This window comes from Castanea sativa, chromosome 5 (genome assembly GCF_040712315.1).
Source record: "Castanea sativa cultivar Marrone di Chiusa Pesio chromosome 5, ASM4071231v1".
Taxonomy (NCBI): Eukaryota; Viridiplantae; Streptophyta; class Magnoliopsida; order Fagales; family Fagaceae; genus Castanea; species Castanea sativa.
Window position 1 is genome coordinate 39,619,205 of NC_134017.1, and position 20,545 is coordinate 39,639,749.

A 20,545-nucleotide genomic window follows, 5' to 3' on the forward strand; every position below is an offset into this window, starting at 1 on the left:
GTGTATTCCTTTGCTTCCGTCCGGTCTTTGAAGTTAATAATAATTTTTTTTTAAAGGTCTAACCGTCCTTTATTGCGGCTCGGGACCGTCCTCGGGTTGATTTGGAGCGAGTGGAATTTTTACGGAGAAAATTTTTAACAAAACAAAACTGCAAGAGAGGACTTGGGCTCAACTCGTCACACTCGATACGCTTCAACGGCATTGTGACGGACTAGAACCTTCATCCGCTGCCCGTCGATACGATAACGGGAATTCGAAAACGTAAGTTCATCAAAACTATACCCGTCTTTCATTTTTCTCTTGTTTTACTTTTACCTTTCCTTTCTCATCCGTCTTTGATTTGCGAGAGATGGACGCCGCCGGGGAGGAGGGCATTCATTAAGCAACGGGCGGCGAAAAAAGCAAGAGGGGGGTCAAACAAAGGGGACGGTCCCACATGCCGTCAAAACGGACTCAAGTTGAGAAACGGACCGTCCTCCCAAGAAGCAAAAGACCTCCTTGAACCCGTCGTGGCCTTGAAGGCGAGAGAAGATGGGCGCCAAGCATGGAAAGGGCAAAGGCTTGATGAAAGGCCCGGCGGCCTCGGGGAGAAACCACCCGTTCTCTTCGGGAGGATTCAAGCTATGCCTTACTCGAGAAGATGTCGTCTATCTTCGACGGCGGTGACGACTACGCGGACCTCGGCAACCATTCAACGGAGGCGATGGGTGAGACGGGTCTTTTCACCCTTGCACGGAGGTAATTTTGAATCCGTCTAATATTGTTGCCAAGTTCCTTCACATCCGTCATAACGTTGTATTTCGCTTCCAGGCCATGGTGATGATGAAAGGGCTCCATGGCCGTTTTCTCAATCATGAGACATCCATGGACCGTCGAGAAAGAAAAGCCGGACGATGGAGGATGAGCTGCACGAGCGAAGACCTACAAGATCAACATGGACGAGAAAGCTCAAATGCTCGGAGCGAGGTCGGAGAGGAGGTGGAAAAGGAGAACGGGCATCTTCGTGAGATCTGAATGACAAGGAGAAGCGAGTTGACGGAGACAACGTCCAAGCTTCACGGCGCAAAGGAGATAGCCATTCAAGAATATCGTGATTCGAACTCCTTTTGACGTGCAGGGGGCTCCGCTTTGCGACGGGTTCGATGACGCCATCCGTCGAGGTGAAGTCATCGTACCACGACTGAACGTATCCCATATATCCATTGACGCTCAAGGGCAAACACTTGCACAATCCGTCCGTTCGGAAAGCACGGACGCGAAGTGTTTGCCGTCAACGCTCAGTGACGAAGGTGAAGTTCTTCCTCCTAGTCGGCCAAATAATGATCCATTGGTCGAGAACTCTCCAAAGAATGAATAGGATACTTGCTTTTTTGTAAAAGTTTTCACCGTTATGAAAGAACTTTATTTAAACCGTCATTTGTAATTATTGAACTTGACTTATCAAATCTTTTGTTGCATGTTGCTTGCTCATTATCCGTCGTATATTCAGTTAATCCGTCTACTTTGTGAATGGACTTTCAAATGTATTTTTGCTAACCATCCACCGTGTAGACATTCATTCACGGGATGATCCGTCCACTTTGTGAACTGGTAGGTTTTTACCCTTTGGGCGATCCGTCCACTCTATGGACTTGTATGTTTTTCACCCTTCGGGTGATCCGTCCACTCTATGGACTTGTAGGTTTTTCACCCTTTGGGTGATCCGTCCACTTTGTGGACTTCAAAGTTTTTCACCCTTTGGGTTATCCGTCCACTTTGTGGACTCGTAGGTTTTTCACCCTTTGGGTGATCCGTCCACTATGTGGATTTGTAGGTTCCTTACCCTTTGGGTGATCCGTCCACTTTGTGGACTTGTAGGTTTTTCACCCTTTGGGTTATCCGTCCACTTTGTGGACTCGTAGGTTTTTCACCCTTTGGGTGATCCGTCCACTAGGTGGATTTGTAGGTTCCTCACCCTTTGGGTGATCCGTCCACTTTGTGGACTTGTAGGTTTTTCACCCTTTGGGTGATCCGTCCACTTTGTAGACTTGTAGGTTCCTCACCCTTTGGGTGATCCGTCCACTTTGTGGACTTGTAGGTTTTTCACCCTTTGGGTGATCCGTCCACTTTGTGGACTTGTAGATTTCATTGTAGATTTTCATCAGCATGCATTTAAAAAATTCCTCTCATAAGTTCAACAAACCAAATTGTTCAAGAAAAAGAAAAAACTGAGCTCTAAAAAGCCATAACTGTCTAAAATTAAACTGAAAAGTAAGGCAAGAGGTGTCGTGGATCGTCGCACTATTGGTAGTACTTCTTCAGGTGCTCCGTGTTCCAGGGATGGCCCAACTTCTTTCCGTTTAATGTCTCCAAGTAGTACGTTCCTTTCCTGCGCCATGAAATGATTCGGTACGGGCCTTCCCAGTTGGGACCCAGCTTTCCCAGGGATGCATCTTTCGTAGCGCCAAGCACTTTTCGTAACACTAGATCTCCAACTTTGAAGTCCCGGTGCCAAACCTTAGAGTTGTAATGTTTTGCCATCATGTCCTAGTACCGCGCCAGTCTTTGGGCCGCGGTTGCCCTAACTTCATCAACAAGGTCAAGCTATAGACGTAGTGCTTCAGCATTCTTACTCTCGTCATAACTTTCCACGCGGTAGCTCGTCAGCCCCACTTCTGCCGGTATGAGGGCTTCAGCACCAAACGCCAATCGAAACGGTGTCTCTCCCGTTGGCGTCCTTGCCGTTGTTCTGTACGCCCATAGGACACTTGGTAGTTCGTCCGGCCATATGCCCTTTGCCCCCTCGAGCCGGGTCTTGATGATTTTTAACAATGACCGGTTCGTGACTTCAACTTGTCCATTGGCCTGTGGATGAGCGGGCGACGAGTAGTGATTCTTGATTCCCAGCTGAGAACAAAAGTCTCGGAACGCATCGTTGTCGAATTGCTTCCCGTTGTCTGACACGAGCACTCTCGGGATCCCATATCGGCAAATAATATTTCTCCATACAAAGTTGCGAATATTTTTCTCCGTGATAGTAGCAAGAGCTTCTGCTTCCACCCACTTGGTAAAGTAGTCGCTACCAACCACCAAGAACTTCAGTTGTCTTGCCACTATTGGAAATGGACCCATGATGTCTAACCCCCATTGTGCGAATGGTCATGGGGCCGTCATGGGTGTGAGTTCCTCCGTTGGCTGCCTGATAAGATTGCCGAACCGTTGACACTTATTGCAGGCTCTCACGTACATGTGGGCATCCTTCTGCATTGTCGGCCAATAATACCCTGCTCGGAGTAGCTTGTGTACCAGAGACCTTGATCCCGAGTGGTTTCCAGCGTATCCCTTCATGAACTTCCCTCATTACGTAGTCCCCGCTTCGTCATGGCCTGTGCATCTTAGATATGGTCGGGAGAATCCTCTTTGCAGAGGATGCCTTTGATCGCATGAATCGGGCCCTAACCTTCAATTTCCTTGCTTCTTCCTTCCCGTCTGGAAGCTTGCCGTCCTTGAGGTACGCCACAATTGGAACCGTCCAATCATCTTTAGTGGTTAATTCCTGCACCTGAACGTTATCTAGTAACGACGAATATTGGACGAAGGATAATACCCGCTTGGGACGACCATAGGTTCGGCCGAAGCAGCCTTTGCGAGTCGATCCGCTTCTTGATTCTCTTCTCTCGGGATCCGAGTTATCACGAATTGTAGGTCACTCGTTCGACCCTTCACTTCTCCGAGGTACCTTCTCATTCGTTCACTCCTACAATCATAACTCCCATTAACTTGGCTAGCTATGATTTGGGAATCGGAGTAGACCATTGCCTTCATGGCCCCAGCTGCTATTGCAAGCTCCAATCCCGCCACCAGGGCCTCATACTCTGCTTCATTATTCGTAGTAGGGAACTCCAGACGAATCATACATTCAATCTTATCTCCATCCAGGGTATGGAGTACAACTCCGACTCCTCCCGCATGCTTATTGGAGGATCCGTCTATGTGAATTCTCCATGTAGGCGTCTCTTCTGCCCCCTGCTCCTCATGTGTAGTGAATTCTGCAATAAAGTCTGCCAATATTTGTCCTTTCACAGCTGTTCGTGGCTGGTATTGGATATCATACTCACTTAGCTCCGAAAATATCACCAGTGAGTCGCAAGCTCCTCGAACAAAAGCAACACCTGCAAAAAGAAAATAAAGGACCTAGAAGAGAGCACCGGTGTGGTGTCGGCCGAATACCCTCCGAAGGTCAAGTTAGAATCTTGTTTCTTTAACCCTAGAGTGCCATGCAACTCTCTGTCTCAGGGATAGAGCGAGGCTAAAATAATCAGAAGATTTTCTTCTTCCTCAATTCCCACAGACGGCGCCAACTGATGATGCCGAAAATATCACCAGTGAGTCGCAAGCTCCTCGAACAAAAGCAACACCTGCAAAAAGAAAATAAAGGACCTAGAAGAGAGCACCGGTGTGGTGTCGGCCGAATACCCTCCGAAGGTCAAGTTAGAATCTTGTTTTTTTAACCCTAGAGTGCCAGAGTTAAAAATATTATGCGTACCTTCATATTTAGGGTTTCTGAGGTATTTATATTGAGCGGAATTACCTTTCATTTAGGATACAACTTCCTTCTCAAGCTTATTTTCATATAGGAGTCTTCTCAAACGTGTGTCGCAAGAAGTCCAAGTGTGCACGTTTGCGTGGGGATAAAGCAAAAGCTCATCTGGTGCATATCAAATTACATGCCACCTGGATCCTTCAATCAATCCACCTATGACGGATAATCAGCAAAAGTTGACCATCATAGTCGCGTCACTTACGGTGTCCATCCGTCATCATTATCTCCGTTCATTTACTATTTTTATCCCCTTCAAGTTCGATCATTTATGCGCGCTGTCTTTACCATTACCAACCTCTTTTATGTATCCAACCCAACCTTTTTCTTATCCAATATGGTTGGGTATCCAACCAATAAAGGGAAATAGGAATGATGACAATTAATTGTTGGGTGGCCCTTACTGCATAGTGTCAGTGAGAGATTTGAGTGCCAGATGCAATAATACAGATGAATTGCTACCACGATCCAAATCTTATAATGCAAATGTGGTATTGGCGACAGATCTTATCTGGTTCTAATATGCTGACTTACCTCACAGCTTTTCTGACCCATCTCTCTCTTCTTTAAGGGAACAACCACAATCGATTTTACTAACTTTTTATCTGTTTCTATCATTTTCATCCAAGGATAAGAAGAATAGCAATCCAGTAAGGATGATGATTACTTATTAAAAAAACAAAAAAGATTAGCATAACTTGAATGTTCTGAGATCTCTTATATTTATATGAAAGTGTTTGCACCATTTATAACGAGTCATAAATTTAATAAGAAGAATTCTCTCTCTCTCTCTCTCTCTCTCTCTCTCTCAAAGATTACAACCTTTCACCAAACAATGCAATTGTTTTATAAAATAAATTATTCTTTTATGGGTTAAATGAAGTGAATGAAGATGCATAGTGTGATCACCTCGTTTACTTACACCTTACTAGACATGCTTGGATTTTAATCATAAATATTGGAGTAAAAAATTTAAAAGTAAAAAATTTGAGTAACCACTTAAATGCGAACAAATAATAAAATTGGACAACGCACATGCACCAAGTCCCAAGACAAGTAGAAGCTAATACAAGTTTCTCGATCAAGACAATTAGACAAATAGGTATACGTCTACTAGACTACGGTTTCATACGGCATGGAAAGATTCTCTATGCCCAGTCTTTGTTACATTCACAGTAATAAGGCTCGAGCCAAAACAAAAACGTTTTTGGCAGCCATGATAGTGATGAGTCCACAAAGCTCATCTGCTCAGATTCTAGGCCACATTTCTAAGTGGGCGCTGTTTTAATTAAATTCCAAGGCTAGTTCTTTTTGGAGTCCAAATCTTCTGTTTCACTTTTCCTGCTCCACTCTATACTCCACTAATAAAAACTTGCCACGTATTCACCGCATTAATTAAATACTATCATTAATTGACTTATTAATGCTACCGTTATTAATTAATAGTATTATTTAATTAATGCGGTGAATACGTGACAAGTTTTTATTGGTGGAGTATAGAGTGGAGCAGGAAAAATGAGACAGAAGATTTGGACTCTTCTTTTTGTGTGCTAACTTGCCTCAAAGCATTTGGTTGATCCATGATGATGCACCATATTATTTTCTGCATAGTCTTTAATTGTATTTAATTTAATTGAACCAACTAAAAGAGAACATGTTCACTGTCACCTGTTGAAATTGATAACCAATATACAATGATCATCTTTATTTAATTTCAATTTGATAGGGATCATTTGACAGTGAAGATTTAGTTTTCATACATTTATAATTATACATGATACAGCATCGTTTAAAATAGTTTTACGTAATTATCATCCATTATTTATAAAATGAACACTCTAATTACGTGATACACGTGTTTATACCATAGACACCTTTAAATATTTTAAAATTACTATCTTAACAATGAGATGATCTCTACCAATTTGAAAATAAAATGCAGAAGATCCTAATCTGATTTAGCACCGCCCATTGCTTGAATGATGTTGCCAGCCTAGCTACCACAGTACAGTCGAAACAAACATTATCTAGTCCAGTGGCGGCTCCAGGATTAATTATCAGGGTGTTCCTCGGTGGGCTTGCTCTGTTACAATTTTTTTTTTTTCAGATTCTCTGTTACAATTTTTTCTTTTTTAGATTTAAGTTCGAATTTTTTTTAGCTTTTTCTTTTTGCTTGAAAGCAATGTTATGAATACCGTTTGGACCATGTTTCGGTTTGTTTAGTGGAACAGAATATTTCAGTACAGATCTATTTCGACGTACCATTTCAGGGTGTTTCGGGGTTTTTAAAAAAAATTAAAAATAATATATATTTATATTTTCTTATACAACATAAAATTATTGATCTAAATAAATAAACCTCAAATAAAACAAATCATTTAGTTTTTCTTTTTTGACACTCAAATCATTTAGTTATTACATAACAATTACTGTTTTAGAATATTAAAACATAAATATGTAATTAAATAATGAAAAACAACAACAAAAAATAGTACAATAAGAGTATATATATGTATATCATATTGGGAAGAGGCAAGACTCAATAAATAAGTTTGAAAGAATATTTTGTTAGCTTTTTTAGTTTTGTCACGTGGGTGGGGTTAGCAAGCTAAAAGTCTAAAAAACAAACTAAAGAAAAAACTTGACAAAGCAAAAACTAGAGTAAAAAAAGAAAGAAGAGGTAGACTAGCAGAACGTCTGAGACGAAGCAAAGAAGACGAAAAGGAAGAAGAAGAAAGGGTGACCTTTGCAATAGCTGGATTTGTTTTTTAGGCATTCAACGCAAGTAATGACATGTTGTGCTGACGAGTTTGTCAGTTTAGAGTTTTTCTTTTTTTCTTTTAAAAACTGGTACCAGCCAAAATGTAACAAATGATCTACCAAAATTTAATTTTATTGGCATAAAAAATTTTTGAGAGTGTTCCTAATTTTTTTTTAGGGTGTTCCTAATTTTTTTTTAAAGGTAGATAAATAAATTTTTTTTATTATATATATATATATATACATATATATATATATAAAAGAAAAAAAAAAAGAAAAGAAGAAGAATTCAGGTCAGGGTGGTCCTGGGACCACCCTGACCTATATGTGGCGCCGCCAGTGATCTAGTCCATAGCCACGTGACCTAGGCTAACACATTCCATATTAATGTGCAAAACAACATGAATAATGTTAACATGTATAGTGTTGTAGGCTTTAGGCCCAACTAGTTTACTTATATAGCACACATTCTTGTACTACACTCTTACTTGCACTGCACTCATATTTATTTGTACTGCACTCATATGCCTCCTATATAAAGGCACTTATGTATATTCTTTCAGTGAGAAATACAATACTATTGAATTCAGTATTTCTAACATGGTATCAAAGCCACTGCTCTAACATTTTCTTAGCAGTCCTGTCTTTTTTGGTGTTACTCCATTTTTAATATCGCTTCCGCCATCACAGCAGCCGACACAATCTTTTGCCGTAGAACCTTGTAGACGCTCATTTTTTGCAAGCCCAGAAGAGAGGAAGGCCCAAAGTCATGGGCTAAAGAAAGTATTGTGGAAATACCATTAAGCGAGTAGCAAGAACAACGAATAGTGAGTCTAACAAACAAATAAACGAATCCTGAGGAAGTAAGTGGGCCTAAAAAAGTCTGGAAGAAAGTAACTATGAACCCATAGGCTGTATAGATGTGGAAAAGTGATAATGGGCCATAGCTGCTACGGTAGGCCCAAAGTAGTGCAAGTAAAGAAAGTAAGGGACTGTAGAAGACCCATGATCCCCAAAGGAAAAGTGAGAAATGCTTGAGCCGAGGAAGCCTAAGAAGTTAGCAAAAGCCCATGGGAGACGTAGAATTGAACAAGGGTCGAGGACGCCCGAGAGAGTAAGTGGGCCAAGGACGCCCAAATGGAATTAGGTGGGACAATAGGAGCCCGCAAGTAGCAAAATGGCCCAGTAAGATCATTGGGCCTTCGGAAAAAGAATGAAAGAAAAGGTCCAAAGTGGTCCAGCAGGCTTAGGGTCAATAAGGCCTCATGGTAGGCATGATAGAATTGTGTGGCGGGAAGCAAGTAACAGGGGCTGGGAATAAAGGCTTGGAACGGCCCACGAATAAGCATGGCCCAATCCTCAGAAGATGTAAGCCATAAAGGAAAGGTCGGGCGAAATAGCCCACGCCAAAAGAAGCCAAAAATGAGTAGCAGGCTGGGCAGTTTGACGTTCAGACCATGGCAGACATATGAGCAGTAAGCAGGATTTGAACAAGCACGGAGGTAAGGCATGCGTAAAGCCCAGACACCACCAGCCTGTACCCAGCCCATACAGGAAATGGTGAGGTCATGGGTTCGAGGTAAAGGGGTATGGTCTGGCAGTGGGGAGGGGGAAAAATCCATTTTTGTGTTTCCTGCTCAAGCCCTTTTGGAAGCAATGTCCTGCTGGGAAGGCATGCGAACCAAAAAAGGCAAGATTGAGTGGGAACCACCAGGTGCATGCCGTGAGGGGTAAAGGGGAGGGGAGTATTCACTCCGTGGCAGGTAGGAATGCCGAAAGGAGTAAACAAAACAAGAAAGCCTTCTCTGATTGAGGCAGGGTGGCATTGGCTGGGTGACTGATCAGTTAGTTACGGTCGGCGATGGAGCCCATGCCAGACAAGAACGATTAAGGGCTAAAATGGTAAAAAGCCAAGCGCGGCTGGTCCTATATAAGAAGCCCTACAGTGAACGGCTAAGGGGGATGATAGGGGTAGAGGAGGAACCTCTGTAAAATAGTGGCAAGAATCATAGAAAACAGGGGAATAAGAAAACGCAGAGGAGAAAGGAGAGAAAGGACAAAAAAAGAAAGAGAGTAAGGAAAAAGAAAACGAAAGAAAAGGAAAAGATTAAAAAAATAAAATAGGAAGCAAGAAAGAAACAGAGTGAATGGAGTGATTGGCATGCACTGAATAGATTAATCTCCCTCTCCCCTTCCAACTCATGCTCTCTGATTAACCAAACAAAAATCTCGTTCAACCAAAGTCACTTAGGCCCGTTCTTTCAAAGCAGCTAATTTCCCCTTAGATAAATTAGTCGCATTGAGAGAGTGGTTCCCTTTCCTGACGCAAGCTCTGTAAAACAACCCATCGTGGCAGCCCACTGACTGTATTGCTTAAATCCCTATTATTTGCTTTTCTTTTTTTATCATATCTGCATGTTGTAGCTAACGTGATAGTTCTGCCTGTTGTAAAGATCTGATCACCAAAGGGCATTGTTTGTGCACAAGCCGGACCAGGAAGGTTTGTTCCCGGACCGGTCCCAACTCCTCAATCTAGAAGAAAATCTCAGGCCTAGTGTAGCAGCGGGCGGCCCAGCCCGACACTTGCAAAAAAGGCCCACACAAACCTCCGACGTCTTCCAGTCGTTGTCCTTGGGTTCCCGACCTGCAGCCGCTGTCATTGAGGAGTTTCTCACCACACAAACCATTGCACTTACTGTCTTCGCCGTGCATCTTGCTCCGATAAATATTTTTCAGGTACCACAGTGATCGTCTCACACCGATCTACTCAATTGTGGAAAACTTGAAGTCATTGGAGCCCTCACGGGCCCTCACACTTTGCCCAAAGATCCTACGCTAGAGCTCACGTGCCTACGCATTACCACACGCTGACAGCCTTCTTCACGCACCACCACGCGCCTACACGTGCTAGTCTGCACCTACTGACGTCAGCTCTAAATGACGTCAGCACTGCCACGTCATCAGCTGACATCATCGTACATTCGCTGCTGACGTCACCCGCCACGTCATCATTGACCAGACCGTTGACTCGCGTTGACCAGACCGTTGACCCACGTTGACTCCATTGACTTTGACTGAAGGTTGACTTTGATCGTTGACTTTTCTCTAGGGTTGACTTTTTGCAGTCCTGGTGCTCCTTACCCAGTTTTTCGAGTAGATTTCATTTTTGCAGTCCATTTTTGCATATTTTGCTTTTAAATGAAGAATAAGGACATGTCTTCTTCTTATTATAATAAACGTCGTCGACAATCCAAAAAATGTTTTTGTAATTTTTGCAAACGTTTTGGCCACAATATTGAGACTTGCTATCATCACAACAAATCAGCTGTTTTAATTTCTGCTTCTACTGTTGCTAACACTAAGATTGTCCAACCAATGGCTTCCATCTCTGCACAGTCTAAATCTTCAGGTCGTACTTTCACCATGTCCATAGATGACCTTAAAAACATCATCGCCAATGTCATTCGTATGGTTGGTAATGCATCTTATTCCTCTTCTCTCTCAGCTTTATCTGGTATGTCTCCTTCCTCTTGGCTTATGGATTCTGCTTGTTGCAATCACATGACACCTCACTCGTCCTTATTTTCTGAACTTAAACCTGCACAACACCCTCTTAATATTTACACAGCAAATGGTTTCACAATGTCTGGTCATAATATAGGTTCCGTTTGGACCTCCAACCTCTCAGTTCATGGGGTCTATAATGTTCCTGACCTTTCTTACAATTTGTTTTCTGTGGGACAATTAGCTGAGTTTGGTTATCGCATTATATTTTATTATTCTGAGTGTATTGTGCAGGATCCAAGGACGGGACAGAAGCTTGGGGCCGGTCCTAGAGTTGGGCATATGTTTCCTGTTGACAACCTTCGTCTTCCATTTGTTGCTCCTATTTCTGTTGCCGCAACTGCTGCAGTTTCTTCTATTCCTTCCCTTGCACTTTGGCATACTCGACTTGGTCACACATCTTCTTCTCGTGTACAATGATTGGCTTCTAGAGGTTTGTTAGGTTCAATGTCTACAGAAAATTTTGATTGTGTTTCATGTCAGCTAGGAAAACAACCAGCTTTGCCTTTCAATACTAGTGAATCAATATCCACTGATATCTTTGACCTTATTCATTTTGATGTTTGGGGACCTTCCTCTGTCTCTAGTATTGATGGATCTCGATATTTTTTGTTGTCTTTGTTGATGATTACTCTCGTTATAGTTGGACTTTTAATATGAAACATCGTTCTGAATTATTGCAAGTATATTCTAATTTTGCAAAAATTGTTGAAACTCAATTTTCCAAATGTATCAAAATTTTTCGATCTGATAATGCTCTTAAGTACACTTAATATGCTTTCTAAGCTGTTTTGCATTCCTATGGCACTATTCATCAAATAACTTGTCCAGGTACCTCTCAGCAAAATGGTAGAGCCGAATGAAAACTTCATCATATTCTTGACACTATTCGTGCTCTCTTTCTCTCTGCCAAAGTTCCTGCTCCTTTTTGGGGCGAAGCTGCTCTTCATGCTATTAATCGCATTCCTAGTTCTGTCATCCAAAATCAAACTCCATATGAGCGTCTTTTTGGGTCACCTCCAGACTATCACCACCTTTGCTCCTTTGGTTTTTCTTGTTTCGTTCTTCTTCAGCCACATGAGCATAACAAACTTAAGCCTAGGTCAAGGTTTTGTTGTTTTCTTGGCTATGGCGAAACTCAAAAGGGGTATCAGTGTTATGATCCTGTTTCTCATCGTCTTCGTATCTCCCACAATGTTGTCTTTTGGGAACATCGCCTCTTTGTCAAGCTCTCTCACTTCCATGCTTCTCTATCTTCCTCTTCTGTCTTAGATCTATTTCCAGATGAGACACATATTCCTTCTATAGCTGCTCTTAACCCTCCTATAGCTGCTCCTGATTCCCCTTTAGACTTCTCTGTCCAACCACTAGATATCCTTGATCCATTTCCTAGTTCTCCCTGTAATGAACAGGTGGAAGATGAACAGGTCGAAGACGAGCTACCCAACCCTGATCTTGGGTCCCCTGCTCTTACTCCTCCTGAAGATCATACACAAGACATTCCACCTTATCACTTAACTCGGGTAAGGTCTATTCCTGCACATTTACTTGACTATCATTGTTACACTGCCCTTGCTACACTGCACGAGCCTCACACCTATCGTGAGGCTTCCACTGACCCTTTTTATGGCAGATTGTAATAAAAGAGGAACTTGATGCATTATCTAAAAACCATACTTGGGTCTTGGTCACCCTCCCCCCTGAAAAATTTGTAGTTGGTTGTAAGTAGATCTACAAGATTAAGACTTGCTCTGATAGGTTCATTGAGCGCTACAAAGCTCGTCTTGTTGCAAAAGGTTTTACACAGGAGTATGGGATTGATTATGAAAAGACCTTTGCTCCGGTTGCTCGTATCTCATCTGTTCGTGCCCTCTTACCTGTTGCTGCTACCAGTAAATGGGACCTTTTTCCAGATGGATGTCAAAAATGCATTCCTTAATGGGGATTTAAGTGAAGAAGTCTATATGCAACCTCCTCCTGGTCTCTCTGTTGAATCAAATAAGGTTTGTCACCTTCGACGTGCACTTTATGGCCTTAAACAAGCTCCACGAGCTTAGTTTGCCAAATTCAGCTCTACCATCTCTCGCTTGGGTTACATGACTAGTCATTATGATTCTGCCTTATTTCTTCGTCGCACTAACAAAGGCACTATTTTACTTCTCCTGTATGTGGATGATATGATCATAACTGGTGATGACCTTAGTGGCATTCAAGAACTCAAGGATTTTCTCAATTAGTAGTTTGAGATGAAAGATCTTGGACATCTCAGCTACTTCTTGGGTCTTGAAATCACTCATTCTACTGATGGAATTTACATTACTCAAGTCAAGTATGCCTCTGAACTCTTGTCTAGAGCTGGACTCACTGATAGCAAGACTATTGACACTCCAGTTGAGCTTAATGCGCATCTGACTCCCCCAGGGGGGAAACCATTGTCTAACCCTTCTCTTTACAGATACTTAGTTGAAAGCCTAGTTTATCTCATTGTTACTCGTTTAGACATTTCCTATGCTGTTCACCAGGTGAGCCAGTATCTGTCTGCTCCGCGATCGACTCACTATGCTGTTGTTCTGCACATTATTCGGTACCTAAAGGGCACTCTCTTCCATGGTCTTTTCTACTCTGCTCAGTCTCCTCTTATTCTCCGTGCATTTTCTGATGCTGATTGGGCAGAAGATCCCACTGATCGCAGGTCCACCACTGGTTATTGCTTTCTTCTTGGTTCTTCTCTAATTTCTTGGCGAAGCAAGAAACAAACTCATGTGGCCCGCTCCAGTACTGAAGCAAAATATCGTGCCCTTGCTGATATCACATCTAAGCTTCTTTGGCTATGATGGCTTCTCAAAGACTTAGGTGTATCTACATCCTCTGCTACTCCTCTTTATTGTGACAACAAGAGTGCCATTCATATTGCTCACAATGATGTCTTCCATGAACGGACTAAACACATCGAGATCGATTGTCATTTTATCCGTTATCATTTTGTCCATGGTGCTCTCAAGCTAATCTCAGTCTCCTTTACAGATCAACTTACAAATATCTTCACCAAGTCACATCCTAAGGGACGCCTTCGTACTTTGGTTGACAACCTCAAGTTGGTCTCACATCCACCTTGAGTTTGAGGGGGGCTGTTAACATGTATAGTGTTGTGGGCTTTAGGCCCAACTAGTTTACTTATATAGCACACATTCTTGTACTACACTCTTACTTGTACTGTACTCATATGCCTCCTATATAAAGACACTCATGTATATTTCAGTGAGAAATACAATACTATTGAATTCAGTATTTCTAACAAATAATATGAATTAATAATGGGGTTTGAATTGTTGTGTGGGAATATAAAACAAAGATAATGATCAGAGAGAGAGAGAGAGAGAGAGATTTTCAGAAGCATGTATTAGTCAATCAATTTATTAAAATATGTAAAACTTCAGGTGCAGGGTTAATTACCAAAATATCGTTTCCATAGTTTTATTCTATTTTGTTCAAATCTCTTTTACATATTTTGTCATCCATGCTTTCCATGAGCTGGTGTTCTCAAAATCCATATCTTACTTCTAAAGTTGGTTCTCATTAAAATAAAATTAAAAAAAAAAAAAAACTTCTAAAGAAGTTAATATCTTGTCTATATAAAAGCCACAAGCATTAATTCCATGACCCTTTTGTTTATATATCACTAGCTAATAGCGTATCTCTATAATCCACTGAATATATATAATTATTTTGCAGTATGGTATAATGCATATCTCCATTATATATCACTTTACTTTCTCTTTATTAGAAAAAGATAAGAGAAAAAGAAAAGGAATTAGTTATCTATCTAAAATAAACTAACTTAAATAGTTAAACCAAAGTATAACTGCCAAAAAAAATTAAAGATTCACAAATTTAATAGAAAAGATAATGGAGTAGAGAAAAAGAGTTAAAAGATGGAGACAAGGGGTTGGGGGAAAGTAACTATGATGCACTAAATTGATTGGATATTTGTATAGTATGTGTTGTGTAGATGTGTTCAAAGTCCCATATTAGGCATATATTGGGTTGATATAGGCTTTGTAAGGTTGAATTTATTCAACCATTTGTTGGCTTTATTCCATGTCAAATTTGCTTGTAATTCAATAATTAGATACCCTGTACTTAGGTGGGAATCATGTAAGGATTGTGTGTGAGAGAGTGTGAAGAATTCAAGTGTGTGTGTGCATTCAAGAAGCATTCTTGCGACTGGATCTTGCTAGTAGCTCGTGACTAATGACTCACCAAAATGCCACACGTGTGAAGGATGCAGGAAGCTAAAGGGTCACGATAGCTGGAGCACTACAGGACAAAAAGTACAGTCTAGCTAGTGAGTTACTTTGTGACTGAAACTCGCGATTAGTCCCAGTTGCGAGACAGTCGCCAGAAAACCATGTTTTGCAGAAAAATGACTTTTCACATTCATTCTCATACCCTACTATAAATACCCTTATACTCACGAAATATAGAGAGTTTACAGAGAGAATTTTGAGAGAGAAACCCTAGAGAAAAACAAGATTGACTTATCCACAATCTTAGACATTTGATTCTCCAAATTATTCTACTCTCATCCTCTTCATTGACATACCCTTGAGAGGAGCTTTAGCCAAATCCTTATCTCACCATATCCAAATTTGTGGAGAGGTTATTCGATGCTTGGGAAGCAGTTCAGAGGGGACCAATTCATTTGGTTGATGCAATGGGCTTATTGCAGGATCTAGAAAGCTAAAGAAAACACGATTAGACTTAACCTTGTTGGAACAAGAAGCTTGGAGGGCTTAGGTGCATTAGGTAGATTAGGCTTGGACAATCTATTACTATTTGTGTATCCCAACTTTATTCTTTAGTGGATCATTTCACCGCTTGGAGGGCGGCGGAGAGGTTTTTTGCCAAGTTCTTTAGTTTCCTCTTTGATAACACGCGCCGGTGTTATCTTTGTGTTTGCATCTCTCTAACCCTTACTCTTGCCTTTTAATTGCTATTGTGTTGTGATTAATTATGGTTTAGAGTTGTTTATTTATTTGTATTGCTTGTACTTATCATTCCACACATCTATTGTTTAATTATAAGCTTGTGTTGGTTGTTTTGAAAAAGGGGGTCTAAACATTCACTAGTGTTTTACACTCCAAGTGAACTTTCAATTGGTATTAGAGCGGGTACACTTTGTTTGATTTTTATATCCTAAGTGTGATCCTTGACCCTTAAATGGATATGTCTCAATCCCTAAATGCACATCTCTTCTTTGATGGGAGTAACTACGCCTTTTGGAAAGTGTGTATGTGTGCATTCTTGTGCTCTATTGATGAGAGTGTATGGGACACTGTTGAGACCGGATGGACTAGGCTAAAGGCAGCCAAATCCACTTGGGATAAGGCAGCCCTTGCAGCGGTCAATGCTAATAGTAAAACTTTAAATGCTATTTTTTGTGGTGTATCACTCGATGAATTCCACAAGATCACCCATGTGACAATTGCCAAGGAAGCATGGCAAATCTTAGAGACCACATATGAAGGCACCAAGAAGGTGAAAGACACCAAGTTTCAAATGCTCACCACTTGCTTTGAAGAACTAAAAATGAGTGAAGATGAGTCGTTCGACTCCTTCTATGGGAAGTTAAATGAAGTGGTGATTGAAAAATTCAACTTGGGTGAAAAGACGGAGGACTCCAAGGTTGTTAGGAAGATCTTAAGACCATTGCCGGAGAGCTTCCGTGCCAAGGTCACTGCAATTGAAGATTGTAAAGACCTTGATGAGATCAAAATTCAAGAACTCATTGGTTCTCTTCAAACTTATAAGCTATCTCTACCATCACAAGATGATCAATGAGAGAGTCGAAGCTCAAGATTCCTCGGATGAGGATGAGGTTGAAAATGAGGTGGCATACCTTGCAAAGAACTTCCGTAAGTTCTTAAAATCTAAGAAGGATGGAAAGACTTTTGAGAAAGGAAAATTCTCAAATTTCAAAAGGGATAAGAAGAACTTCAAGAAGAAGGGCTCCAAAGAATCCTCTTCATCTCAAGCAGTCATGTGCTATGAGTGCAAAGGGCATGGCCATGTGAAGAAAGAATGCCCTACTTACTTGAAGGCAAAGGGTAAAGTATTTGCTACTACCCTTAGTGACTTAGATAGCTCCAACTCGGATTTGGAAGATAGTTGTGACGGAGATGGAAACTACAATGCCTTTATGACTATTGCACTCATGGACTCTTTGGATGATTTGAGCACTCTAGTGGAAGAGCTTAGTGAATACACCAAAGTAGAGTCTATAGGGGTTGGAGAGGAATCCGACGATGAAGATGAAGGAGCAAGGGGATTGTAAGAATCCTATAATTTCCTTCTTGAGAAGACCAAAAAGTATGCTAGAATGGCTAAGGCAGCCATCAAAAAATGAAGAAAATTGAACAAGATTACAAGAGCATACTTGTAAGGTATAAAGAGACAAAATGTGAAGTTGAGGTGCTGAATGAAGAGTTGACGAATGCCTATTCTAGGATCAAGTTTCTTGAGCTTGAAGTTATTCAAGCCAATGCCAAAGTGGAGCGAGTGGCTTCAAAGAAACTTGATGAGATGTTTGCTTGTCAAAAGCCCTCTTCCGATAGAAGTGGCTTGGGATATACCGGTGAAAGTAGCTCAAGCACTAATGTGTCTAAGGAGATGAAGTTTGTGAAAGCCAAGGAACCAATGGCACTAACTCCATCTGTTGAAAAAGTGAAGGTTAAGAAGAAGCCAAATGTAATTAAGAAGCCAAATGTGATTGCTTAAATGGTGTTGACAAAACCTTCAAATCCATTTGTGGCCAAACCAAAGCCAAAAGGGAAGTCTCTTCTAAAGACACAAAGAGGTCCTCAAACTCAACATTTTTGCCACCATTGTGGAATCCGAGGACATACTAGGCCAAATTGCCAGAAACTTCAAGCCTTGAAAATTGCCAGTCCTCAAAGGCAAAGAAGACAAGGAAAGGGGAATTGGAACCCCAAGCAATCTAAAAGGTGAGAAGTGGATCCTGGTGTTGGTGAGGTGATAAAGATGATAGACACCATCACTTCGTGTTTGGCAAACTTTAGTCTCAGGTTTAAGAATCATAACTCAAGTACCCAATCCTTTAAGTCTATCCCCTCAAACGCACATGCCATGTGGGTGCAAAAGAGTACTCATGTATAAGCACTAGAACATGTCCATGCATCAATTCTTTCAATATGTTGTGGCATTGTTGTTTGTGTGCTTATATGTTTCACTCTAGCATGTTTTTACTATTTTTGTTGTTTAAAAAGCTTTGAATGTTTTTTTTTTCTTTTTGATCAATCTTTACTTACTTTGTCTCAAAAATTCAAAAACACATAAAAAGTTGAAAATCCAAAAAGTTTGATCAGCATTATTGTGTTTTGTCACACGCATGTTTAGCCTTGTACCTCCGTACAAATAGCTTTGTGCATTTACAAGCTTAGCTTGTTCTTTATGCACTCATATCATTGTGGGAAAAATATTGACATCTATGTGACTATTGTAAATAGATCTTCAACCTTGTCATAAATGATAAGCCAATAGTTTTGTTGATCTTGAGACATGCATAGACTTGTGCCTATATATCTTTCTACTATTTTATGTTTTTGCTTTATAGCTCAACAAATTTCAAATCTTGAAAAGAGATAATGAGTTGCAAAAGTCGTCGCACATACTAGTATTTGACTAGGAAAAAGGGAAAGTGACTTGTATTGAAATGTAAGGTGCCCAAAGAGCCAAAACCTTGTTCATCAATATGAAATATCAAAAATTTCAGGCATCGATCTCAAAATGAGATGTAATGAATTGTAAGAAGCCAAATGAAAAACTTCAAAATTATGTAATCAAGTTTAGGTGGGAGGTCATAGATGCTTATTTCTATAATTGAGATTGGTCACTTTACTTAGTGCTAATTATGTATGTCTTGGTTGAATTGATCATTGAAGCTTCATATCAGACTAAGGACTATCTCACATTTGGTATCCACACACACAACACATGTCTATGCTCAATGAATGCTTTATTCATTTGTGTGCCTGTACATGATTAAATGTATTGTACATACTCAATCATATGTTGATCAAACACAAAAAGATTTTTGAGTATTTTAGTTGTTTTTTGAAAGTGTTTTTGTTTTTGAAAAAGTTCAAAAAATCCAAAAAATTTACAACTCTATTTCTGGTGACTCACTCGTGGATCATGCTAGTCGCGAGGCCCTAGCCGCAAGCTTACTCAGAAGCTTTCGCGACTCCCTAGCGAGTGAGTCTCCCAGTCGCGAAAAACACTTAGAAAACTTTTCAAAATTTTTGGGTTTTGTCTCTTTCGCGACTCATTTACACGACTATGTCGCGAGTGAAAGCTCCAATTGCGAGCTTACACAAAAGCTTTCGCAAATCACTCGCGGGTGGATCTCCCATTCGCGAAAAAGACTCAAACAAAATTTTCAAAATTTTGTTCAAGGGATTCTGGCGACTTGTTTTCGCGACTTACTCGCAGGTCATTCCAGTCACAAAAATCATGTGTTTTGTACAAATAGGGTTAAATCTCAGACAGTTTTCAAAAAACATTTAGTTTCCCTCACATCACGTGTACAACACTTTGTCTTCTCTGCCTCTCCCTCTCCCCAAACCACCATTTTCACTCACAAAACCTCCATTTTCTTCTTCAATCTTCAAGAAAAGTATGGGTTTTCTCTTTTTCTTTTCTTTTTTTTTTCACTGTATTTCAAGTTTCTAACCCTAGTTTTTTTGGATTTTGTGTTTATGTTGAGATGTGGTTCTTGAATATGTTTTTTTGTTAATGATTTGTTAAGAATGATATATGGGTTTTGTTGGGTTTGTTAGTATAATGCCTTTTATACATGTTTTCATATTTGTTCTTCATTTGTATGCATTGTACTATGGTTTGTGATGTGTTGTGCATACCATGTTCATGATAAAATATCTTAGATTTATTTGTGTGTATCTTTGAACTCCATTGAGTACAAAGTTTGTGGGGATAATCATGTTTCTTTGATTTTGAAACATTAAATGATTATGTATTTTTACACTTTGCCCTAATTTGCACACTTTTGCAGATGATGCACACGCACACATCCTTTGACATGTTGAGTGAATAATGCCAATGATTTTATCATAATATGACGTTTAGCATCTTCACATGTCCATTTTCTTTTGAATTTCTCTTTAAATTCCAATTTTAAGGTTTTAATTCAAAGTTTATGTTTTGGTACTAACTTGTTACTGATCAAGTTTGTTACTTGTGCTCTGTTTTTGTGGAATTTGCTGCTTTGTTTTTGCAAATGGCTCCACAAAAAACCACTGCTCAGCATGATGACAAGAGGAAACGCATCGACAATGCCCCTATTTTGATGTCCTTATCACTTTGAGAGATACACCAAGCACTTTGAAAGGGCTCCAATCATTCAGGAGAGATATATGGATTTTGTTGACCTCAAGGATTCCTTCGTCCCTAGCTGTTTTGAAGAACGAGGTTGGGAAAAGCTCCTTGGTAATCTCCCAGTAGTTTGTGAACCTCTGATTAGAGAATTCTATGCAAATGCTACACTCAAAGAAGGTTTCATAGATTGTTGGGTTAGAGGTCATGCATTCACTCTTGTCGTGGGGG

The 20,545-nt window shown here is 40.5% G+C and overlaps 1 protein-coding gene across 1 annotated transcript; it reads left to right on the plus strand.

The window, feature by feature from the left end:
* Window positions 1–16,123: 16,123 nt before the first annotated feature.
* LOC142635171 (uncharacterized) lies at window positions 16,124–16,744 on the plus strand. Its single transcript, XM_075809375.1, has one exon. The coding sequence runs from the start codon at window positions 16,124–16,126 to the stop codon at window positions 16,742–16,744; it is 621 nt and encodes a 206-aa protein (XP_075665490.1).
* The last annotated feature ends 3,801 nt before the right edge of the window (window positions 16,745–20,545 follow it).

Coding starts and splice junctions, on each gene's coding strand:
- LOC142635171 (XM_075809375.1), top strand. CDS start 16,124: ATGGATATGTCTCAATCCCTAAATGCACATCTCTTCTTTGATGGGAGT.